We start from the raw sequence: 10,238 nt of genomic DNA, 5'->3' as shown, positions 1-10,238 counted from the left end.
GATACAAGATGATGTGAAAGGCCGGGGAGACTGTGGCAAAAACTGTGTAATACCTATGTAAAGTAATGTACAAACAAGAGGAACGTATCAAAGGACCAGGGGGCACACACACATGCACATATGACAAGTCGATAGGTTGCAGATCTAGGAACGTAGTATATGGTGTTTTCTGTGAGGTGTGTGATTGTGTGATATATGTAGGAGAAACGGGAGGTGTATTATACCAGAGACTTCAAAACCATTTGTCAACTATCAGATGTCAGAGGAACGATATGGACGTAGCAGCTCACTTCAACGGGGGAGGACACGATCTTTCCAACGCTAAATTTGTAGGGCTAGAAAAGGTATGGAAAGGGTGGGTCACATACCGTAGGATAAGGGAACAAAGATGGGTTGGTCTCCTCGGCACACACAAAAGGGAGGGGGGATTAAACACAAAAAGCAGGTGAAAAATTACACTCGCTGATCACCACTACTAGCTAGCACTACATGGACTGACAATTATGTTTAGGCTTCGCTCGATATCCGTGTGCGTCTGTATGTAACATGATGATTTATGTTGTTCGATTGTTATCAAATGAACACACATTAAAGCAAATTCAAAAACGACCTTTCCGAAATCACACCTCGCTCAGACTGAGGGACACGATTCGCGCGCCGTCACAGCCCCGTGCACAGAGCACCATCCCAAGCTACCGCAGTCGCTTACACAATTCGCTCGTAGAACAGCATGTAAGCTTGCGCCTTGAGCACCTTGTCCAGAGTCACCTCTGTGACGTGCGTGTCACTCACGTAAAACCACCGCCCGGCCTCCGGCTGCGGCTCCGGCTCCGTCTCGGGCTCCGGGGCGGGCTGTTTTTGATCCGTCTGTGACTCCTGTGGCGCGGCGGCGGGGTCCTCGCCCTCCCCGTCTTCCCGGCCCTCCTCTGCGGGCCTGACCGGGGACGGTCCGTCCGTGGTCTCCGGTCGGGTCTGCTCGGCGCGCTGCCTCGCCCGCTCACACGCCACGGCGAACGCGTCGGTGACGAGTGTGGTGAGTCGCGCAGGGTTGACGGTGAGCTGGTCGTGACGGCGGCGCACGCGCACGTAGGCTGTGTAGTGGCCGCTGGTCAGTCGACCGCTGTGCTCAACGACACCAAACAGCGAGTAGAGCACCCGCCGCTGGCCGGCCCGCATCTGAGGCAGGTCCTGGCTGATGGAGGAACAGAAGGGGGCCAGATCGAGCCGCTCGCCGAACTGCACGTGCCGGTTCACCTTCCGCAGGCTGAAGCTGCACACCTCGAACCGCTTCAGGTGGATGGTCAGCACCGGCGGCGGACTGTAGATGAGCAGCTGCTTGCTGGCGTTGCTGTATACTGTGCCGAGTTTCTTCTCAGCTGCTTTTTCAGCCGCCGTGAGCCGTTTATTGCGCAGCTCGGTGCAGTTGTCGCAACCGAGCTTGTTGTTGCCGGTGAGCAGCTCGGGCGCCGTGTACTGGTTAAGGCAGGTGAGCAGGCTGCACTCGCCAGCGGCCGCCTGGTAGCGCGGCGCCAGGGTGGTCAGCGCTCGACTGAGCCACTCACAGCGGCTCAGCGGCGGCGGCGGGCCGTCCGAGGGATCGGCCGCCGGTGAGGGGGTCCCCGTCCCTTCGGCCGGGGCAGACTCGGTTGGCGCGCAGGTCCCGCCGTTCGGCGCAGACTGGAGTTCGCCGCCGTCCGCCACCCCTGCCGTTGAGCTCTGGCCGTTCGCCACTGCCTCCGTCGGCACACCGCCCGGCACCTCACCGGGTGACGGCGACTGGCCCTCCCGCGGGGCCTCCTCGGCTGCCCTTCCGCAGTGACCGTTCGGAGCGCCCAGACTGTTCTCACGCGCCTCCACAGCCTCTCCGCAGTTCTCCGCCGGCACAGAGCTCTGCTTCTCCCCCACCTGGTCCGCTCCCGCCGTCTCCGGCGCACCGTTCGGGGCTTTGTCAGCACTCTCCCCGACCAGTGGCACCAGCCCGGCCGGCGCCGCGTCCGCCTCCACCGGTGACGACGGCCGGCCGTTCACCGTCAGCGGGCCCGGCTCGTCCCCACACGAGTCCGCAGCGGCCGCGGCGCCGGCGCTGTCCACAATCAGCGCGCTGAGCCGCTCCGAGAGCTCCTCCGCGGCCAGGTCGGCCGGCGGGTCGGGGCTGACCGAGGCAGGCGGCTCGTCAGCCGGCGGGTCGGGGCTGACCGAGGCGGGCGGCTCGTCAGCCGGCGGGTCCGGACTGACTGAGGCCGGCGATTCGTTCAGCTCGTCTTCCGTCGAATCCCCACTGACCGAGGCCGGCGGCGGGTCGAGCTCCGACAGCAGGCTGAAGATGATATCTTCGGCGGCGGGCAGCGAGAGGTCGAGGAAGGGCTCCATGCGGTGTGTGCAGGCCATGCAGGCCTGACACACCACCAGGCTGACCAGCTGGCCGCTGAAGATGGAGTCGATGGTCGTATGCGATACCTGGTGGCCCAGCGCCTTGGCACGCGCCTTCATGTCGTCGGGTACTTCCTTGGGGTCGGCCTTGGCCGGCAGCCCCAGGCCGAGCAGGATCTGCTTCTGGTGCCGCCGGAGATCCTCAAGCCGCGCCTGCTCCATGAGCGCTCGCAGCAGCTCGTGTGCGTCCTGCTGGTCGCAGCCCACAAACTGGGGCACCTTCAGGGCGATCTTTCTGAGCAGATGACTGGGGGAGACGGTGGAGCCGGTGCCCGTGATGTGCATCTTCTTGAGAAAGTCGCACAGCGAGGCGGTGATGGGCCCGCCCTCCGGCAGCACCAGCTCCATGGTCTCGCCGTCAGCGCTGACTGTGACCTTTCGTCCTGGGCGGCTGCTGATGTCTAGGTAGTGCGTCAGGTAGTGGCACTGGCTCAGACACTGCAGCACCGAGTTCAGGTAACACGAGTTGCCCAGGTTGATCAGACCCTTGACCTTCGGAAGTGACTCGTTATCACAGTCCGCTTGAGCCTGTTTCTCCTTAGCGGAGGCGCCCTTGGAAGACTTGGGAGGCGGAGTGTCCTCCTTGGATGGCGTGGCCCCGGGACGTAGAGTTCCCTGCTTTTTCTTGACAAACTGCACAGCTTCGTGAAGTTTCTTATTACTCTTCAGTGACACTTTCTCGTTACATGTGAAACACCAAACGCCCCAGTCGGCGGCGGCATTGACGGCCAGCGTGTGCGAGTCGGAGCGCGGCGTGTTAAAGTGCTGCGTGGCGTGCCTCGCGCAACCCTGGTGGCCGCACTGCATACACAGCCAGACGCCGTGCGGCAGCTGCGCGCCCGACGGCACCGACCGCTCCTCCCCATCCGCGGGTGCCGTGCACGGGGTCGGCCCCTTCTTGTCGCAGGCGCCGATCCGCCGGTTCGACTTCAGCTGCCGCTTAATGTCAGCCAGACTGACGCTCTTGCCCACGTGCTGGCACATGCTTATACCATTGTTGGGAAGTCCCATGTTCAATGGATCCAGTATCTCCTGTTCTGCTGGTCTGGTCGTAGGAGACGTGGTGGTTGGTAGCTCCGGTGGGAGCTTTGCTTCGGTGCCAGTTGAGTTTGTGGGTGGCCATGGAAGTGATTTTGGCTCAATGTTGGCTCTGTGACTCGGCCTTACATTGACGCTCGCAAGTCGAACGGCTGTGGCGTTGCCGCGCACCACCGCCACAGACACGCGCTGCATGAGGCGTTCAAAGTCCCGTCGGTCTCCTGTGGTCTTCACAATACGGCGGCCGAGCTCCTTCAAGAAGGAGTAACTGTCCGGGCCGAGCGCTCCGGATGTCTCTACGGCGACAGGGCGGAACAGATAGCGTCGACTTATGTCGGCATAGCGATGGCGCTTACGCCTCTCGGCGACGGTTGCAGCTGAGCTCGCACGGGCCGCGGATGCCTTGACTGACGAAGCGCTGAACGTGTCGACGCAGGTAGCGTCCCAGACGAGGCACTTCCCTTCTGCATAGGGGAAGGTCGTCATGCCGTCAGGGCGACGTCCGTCTCCGCGGTCTAAGCCGGCCGGCTCGAGAACAGACGTCATTCCAGCGGTTGATAGTCCACGCTTGATGACGCTGTTGAGTTCCGCATGGCGTGGGAACCGGCCAGCACTCATCTGGCAGCACAGGCAGTGCAGGCCTCGCTCGTCAATGTCGGCTCCACAGCGGCAGCGGTGAGGAGCACATATATCTGCTCCCACCCGCAGGGCGACGGCCGTCCGCAGGGTGTCAGGGTCGAGCAGCGTGCCCACGCTGGCGGCTGGGAAGGCGTTCAGCCAGGCACCAGAGTGTGGTTGTGCGGCAGCTCGGAGTCGGGCTCGGTCAACATCGGTTTTGCTGTCTTCCAGCAGCCGTTCACTGATTCTTGCTGTCTCAGCTCGATCCCATTCTCTTTGGTAGCGCCGCCTGTGCGCTTCCGGTGGAGGCAAGCCTGTGCGACGCTCCCACTCTGAGATCAAGCACCTCGTTAGCTCACTGACGCGATTAGCGGCGGAGCCGTTAATGGATGCGATCGTGTCAGCGGATGCTACTTGAGATGCGAGGTGAGCAGGAAGGGCAACGTCTGTTACTCTCCTTACGCCTAGCCCACCGAGGCTGATTGGCAATGTCGCTTGTCGCCATGAAATGTCACGCAGTTGGACGTTTGTGATCACTTCCATGCCACGGCGAACTGCTTCGTCAATCCTGTTGAGCAGGGCGGGGTGGCGGTAGGCTGGAGAGCTTCGAAGAAGGTACAACAGGCGAGGAAGGGACACGTAGTTCTTCAGTAGGAAGAACGCCTGATGTGCCTCGTCCAGAGCCTGAAGGCGCTTGATAAGCTTCTCTACCAGGAGCTGGCCTTGTAGAAGCGCACGTCTTGTTTGAGCGTCATGTACAGGCGCACCAAGCAGCTCTAACTCATCCACGGGGACTTCCCGGATGTCGGGAAGAACACTTTGCAGCATGTGCAGGGCGCTGAGCTTGGTATCGTCGGTGAAGCCTCCCAGGAAGGTGACTTCACACTTTCCTGCGTTTATGGCGAGCCCCACTTCGCTCATTTCTGCCTTCACTTGTTTGATACTGGAGATGACGTCAGATGGTGGGCCAGCCAGCGTTCCATCATCCAGGTACCAGGTGTTTATTTCTGTGTCTGGAGCCCTGGTGGCAGAATCCACTGTCAGAGAGAACAGCAGGGAGCTCAACGGATCGCCTTGCTGGACTCCTGTCTGAGAAAGGATTTTACTGTCGCCGATGAAAAGTGGCGCGGCGTTGTTGTAGCCCTGCCATACAAACGGGTATATCTCTGGCGCACGAGTTTTCACAGCTTCCAGCATCGCATCTCTGCGCACGGTGTTGAAGGCATTGGAGATGTCCAGCTTCACGATAACTCTGCTGTTTTCGGACGCTTCGCATTCGTCGATGTATGCTCTGGTGGCGTGTACTGCCGCCTCGCAGCCGTTCCTCGTGGCCACACCAAGCTGTACTGGTCGCAGCTGAGCTCCGATGGCCGCCGAGACGGCCGTGGCGGCGACCTTGCCTGCGATTCGGCGATACACACTGCCGACAGCGATGGGACGCAGGCCGCCGTCCTTCTTTCGAAGAGCAATCAGCGACGCGCCAAAGAAAGCTGGTGTTGCGCATTCCGGAAGACGGCCGCTGAGCGCCAAGTTCGTGAGCGCTGTCAGAGCTGTGAGTAGGCGAGCTCCAGCCTCGGCGGTGTGTTTAGTGAGGAGGGAGCGCAGGTGGGCGGGGCGAATCCCATCCAAACCTGCACTGGAGCTCGGCGGAAAGGAGTTGATCGCCTTCAAAACGTCGACCTCGGAAGCCACTAACGGCACGTGGATGTCGTCAGGTGGCGGAACGTTTCGCAGGTCAGTGGGCGGTTCTGGGTGCTTTTCTTGCATCCTTTTGATGACTTCTTCTGTTGGAGATGCGAAGGAGTCATCTGAGGTCAGAGCTCGTAGCGCTCCCCGGGTATCGCCGTCCGTCAGTTTTGAGGCCACGCGTCGTGACATCGCTGTCATCTCGCCCACCGGGCGATGTGCATGTGAGCGTTTGGATGGTTTGGAAGGACGGACCTTGTTGGTGTCACTGTTCTGTGATAGGTTTAGGCGCACTTGTGTGGCCAAAGAGGTCTGTTCTGCTGTTCGCGCTTCTCTGTTGATACTGAGCGTAGAGTATCCAAAGCACGTGAGCCTGCGCCACGCTTCCTCAGTGCCCTGTTCGACAGCGTCGTTGATAAGGTGAGCAAGCTCGTCTGCTACCGCGATACGCGCTCCTTTTGGGATGTGCGGTAGAACCCGACTGTTTTGCTTCAAAGTAGCGATTTCTGTAGCAATGTCGCATAATTGTGTGAGCTTCGGTACTGAATTCGGACAGTTGTCTCCGAATCGACAGGTGGCACACCGTCTTCCCAGTTTCACGCAGCGGCAGGTTCTACACGGGTTAGATACGCACTTGCAACAGCGAGGTGTGCTTCCACCCATTGTTGCGCGTCCATCCTCTGGTGAGATAAGTGTTTCGTCGCTCATAACGCTAATAGCAGTGCAGGCAGAAAGTCAGATTCATTTTATCGAATGTTTTCATGCATAGGTGTAGCAACGTATCTCTTTGGTGAAGGATACCTTTCACCAAAGTTTCAGATTGGTGAAGGATCCTTCACCAATCTTGGACAATGCAAGGGAGGGTCTTCACCTACCTATGCTTAGAACTACTGGATTCGACGGTTGATCAAATGTCTGTTTTCTAACCCGCGCCCGGCTGGGGGTCCTGGATTTCCACGCCCTGCTGAGGGGGTGTGTGTTTGAACTTTGAACCCCCCCTTCTAACTCGGCTCCTGGGCCACGTAGCGATACGCAGAAGGCGGCGTTCGAAAGAGCGCCAAAAATAATGACGAAATCACTTCGGTCACTTTTTTGGTCAGGTCAAAGGTCAGGTCACCAGAGGTCATTGAAGGCAAAATTTCGCCGATTTCCAGGTCGAATGTCGACAATTTCCAAGAAGCCAACGCAAAGCTCGGGAACCAATAGAGCTACAGCGCCACGGAAAAGCGCATTCGATAGCCCTATTAACGCCCTTTCTGAGTAATTCTCTCAGATTTGACCTAACGTCAACGGGTTTGCCTGCAGGGGGCAAAAACTGCCAAAATAGACGATTTTTCGGGAACAGTTTTTCTGCAATAACTTTTGACTCAAGCCTTGCACGAGCTTTCTTTTACCCACATCGTGTTCCTCTTGTCAAGACGCATCGAATGAACTATAATTTGACATTGAAAGTTCAACTTAAAAATTTGACCTCTGGTCAAGGTCATGATTTGACCGGACATTGTCATCTTGCATATTAGTGGATCTGTATCGTCGAGCTGAACATATATAAGGCGTTTTCATCGCTCTAGCATGCCTCTTTCAAAAGTTAGTCGCAAAAAACTGTTAGATACCATTCGTGACCTGAGATGACCTTAGGGGCATAAACAGGGGTCACGGGTGCCGTTTTCATGTTCAGTGTGTCAAAGTTACTTGTAATATAGTGTTTGAGAGTGTTTAGAATGACTTTCGTCCGAAAAAGACGGTTTTGAATTATCTCCCATTGACTTACATATAATACCTAGAGAGGTCGCAAAATTGACCCGACCTTAGGTCACCGATATGAAAATTCTGAATTTTGTACATACTGTTGCACTTATCAATTGCTGAAAGCTTCAAAGCGATCCGTCACTTGGTGTAGCTATGGCATACATTGAAACATTTTATGATGTGTTTATGAGGTGAGGTCACATGTAGCGACCCGGTGACCTGACCTTTAAGGACCCTGGTCTGAAATTTTCACAAAATGTATAAAATTGATAGATGATAAGGTGCCGCCGTTTTTCAGATATCCACGAAAAACCGCAGGGGGGGGGGGGTGTTCAAAAACCTCCCCCCCCCTCCCAGCAGGGCGCGGGTTAACACACTTTGACCATTTGCCCCAGTAGTCAAAATTCCTTAGCCGAGGCCCTGATTTACATCTTGCTGTCATGGCAAGATGCACAATTCAATTTTAGGCAGGCATTGAAAATTTGACTTTAACCCTCGCCCTGGCAGGGGGGGGGTCGATGCGACCCCCCCTAAGGTTTTTCGAAGATAGCGTAAAAACGGCGGCGCGCAGCGCCGCCAAATTTGGCACAGCCTATGGGGCAACCTTTTTACATATGACCTGAAAATTTCAGGTCCGGGTGACCTTGGGTCAGGTCACCAGGTCAGAAAAACCGGTACAAGGTCATGGTCAAATTTCAACTTTCTTTTTGCACCTGTACAACTCACAGTTTTCGACTGATTTCCTTCAAACTTTCAGGATGTGCTAAGTTCACCGAGTTGTATAACATATAGTTCGGGTTTTTTGAGGTCACTGACCTGAGGTCAGTTAGAGGTCATTGCGTCGTAATGTTAAGCCTATGGGAAAATACTAAATTCGGAAAATACTGGAGATATCCGCTTCGTTCTATCACTTTTGTGCTTTGAAACCACAGTACTTAACAGCAGGTCACTTGGTGCTTCTTTGTTTGGTGTACTTGTCCATGGGTCAGGTCAAATGAGGTCAACTGAGGTCAAATCACATTTTTTCCAATAACTTGGCACATAATGACGCTAGAGCTTAAAAAATGGTGTCATTGTGTTCCTGGTGATCAGCCGAATCGAATGATATGCGATATGATGCAATTTGGTTAATTTGAACTTAATTAGTTAATTAAAGTTTACTTAAAAATTAAGAAAAACTTTAAGTACACTTAAGCAAGCTAAAAAGTATATATTTCGACGCGCCTTGACGTGCTGAGTTCACTGGTGCCTTTCTTTTTGCTCTATCTTAATTAGATCAAAATTTATAAGCGAAAAACTTTTGACCTGTTTTTAGCGAAATTTTTACATTTATACCCCCCAAAACCCCCCTAAATATTGACCTAGAACAACCAAATTTGCACAGGAGCGAGAACTCCATGGGGCCCACCTACCTATCAAATTTGGTGTTTCTAGGTGCCATAGGAGCCAATCGCGAGGGGGGGGGGGTCGCATCGACCCCCCCCTGCCAGGCCGTGTTATGAAAAAGGCCCTGCCAGGGCGAGGGTTAATGGGATGATAAGGGCGTAAAATATCTGCGAAAAACAAGGGGTTGGCGAAATTCGCCCCCCCCCCCCCGCTCGCAATGTGCGTGTTGGTTGGCACGGTCCTGTCCCTTTTCATAAGGTTCAGGTGGCATCCTTCACCAATATTTTTGCTTTGGACCTCTATGCAAAACAGTCACTTTCATTAGACATAATTACAGACGTGCCGCTTACTTTTGAGTCTATTAAATCGGACATCCGGCGAAAGGTCTTTAGCCACTGGCAGGCACAGTGGCAGGCGGACACATCAACGACACAGCTGCACACATAGGCGTAGGAACAGGGGGGGCCGGGGGGGCCATGGCCCCCCCACTTTCGGAGGTGGGGGGGCCAGCAATGTTAACTGGCCCCCCCACTTTTTGCTGACTTAAGTGTCTGTCTGTACCTAACCTACCACCTGGTAACTTGATAACTATTCAGCTTGCCCTTTAATGAGGATTCCTTTTTGTTTTTACAGCGTTATTGACCGCAATTTCCTTCACTCAATGAAGGAAACCATATCAGAGACAAGACTGTGAGTCCTGGTGACAGCATTTTGTTGAATACGAGGCGCGGGACAGCGAGCACTAAAAAGGTATAGGCAATACTAAGACAATACTAGCACGGTGCAGGAGAATGCGTATACAAACGACCAACGCTTGACCTTATCTGCTTGGGGTCGGCATAGTTCGTCAAAGGCGTACTAGCTGGGGGCCAGGGTGACCGTGCCTCAGCCTCGGTTCAAACAGGCTGGGGGCCAGCAATGTCTGTTTCTGTCCCTCCCCCTTCCACTTTCAGTGCAGTGGCGGTCGCAGAGGGGGATCAGGGTCATGCCCTTCCCCCCTCCAAAGGCTAATCAGGGGGCCGTCATATCATTTGGCCCCCCCCAAACAACCAATGGGCTCCCATGGGCGTATGGGGCTCTGGCCCTTATTCGATTGTCACGAGACTCAAGAATCCCACGCTAGCTATTAACAGCTCCCAAACCAGTCTTTGAGGGTCCTACACTGATCTCGGAGGGCCCTTCAGTGGCGGTCAAGCGCCCACATTGACCGCTGAGAACCCACATTGACCTCATTTGAGGGCCCCTAAACCGGCCTCAAGGGCCCAGCCGGCGTCTGAGGGCCTCACACCGGCCTCTGGTGGCCTCATTTCTGTCTCTGGGGTCCCAAGACT

General features: G+C 55.6%; 1 protein-coding gene across 1 annotated transcript; it reads right to left on the bottom strand.

Annotated features, from left to right (window-relative positions):
• Positions 1-612: 612 nt before the first annotated feature.
• LOC122370773 (ubiquitin carboxyl-terminal hydrolase 16-like) lies at positions 613-5,125 on the bottom strand. The gene has a single exon (XM_043346669.1). It carries the CDS (start codon positions 5,005-5,007, stop codon positions 706-708), a length of 4,302 nt encoding a protein of 1,433 aa, XP_043202604.1. The 5' UTR covers positions 5,008-5,125; the 3' UTR covers positions 613-705.
• Positions 5,126-10,238: the final 5,113 nt, after the last annotated feature.

Source organism: Amphibalanus amphitrite, unplaced genomic scaffold (genome assembly GCF_019059575.1).
Source record: "Amphibalanus amphitrite isolate SeventyFive unplaced genomic scaffold, NRLGWU_Aamphi_draft 001166F_arrow, whole genome shotgun sequence".
Lineage (NCBI taxonomy): Eukaryota > Metazoa > Arthropoda > Thecostraca > Balanomorpha > Balanidae > Amphibalanus > Amphibalanus amphitrite.
This window is presented reverse-complemented; position numbering and strand designations above follow the sequence as displayed.

Coding starts and splice junctions, on each gene's coding strand:
- LOC122370773 (XM_043346669.1), bottom strand. CDS start 5,007: ATGAGCGAAGTGGGGCTCGCCATAAACGCAGGAAAGTGTGAAGTCACC.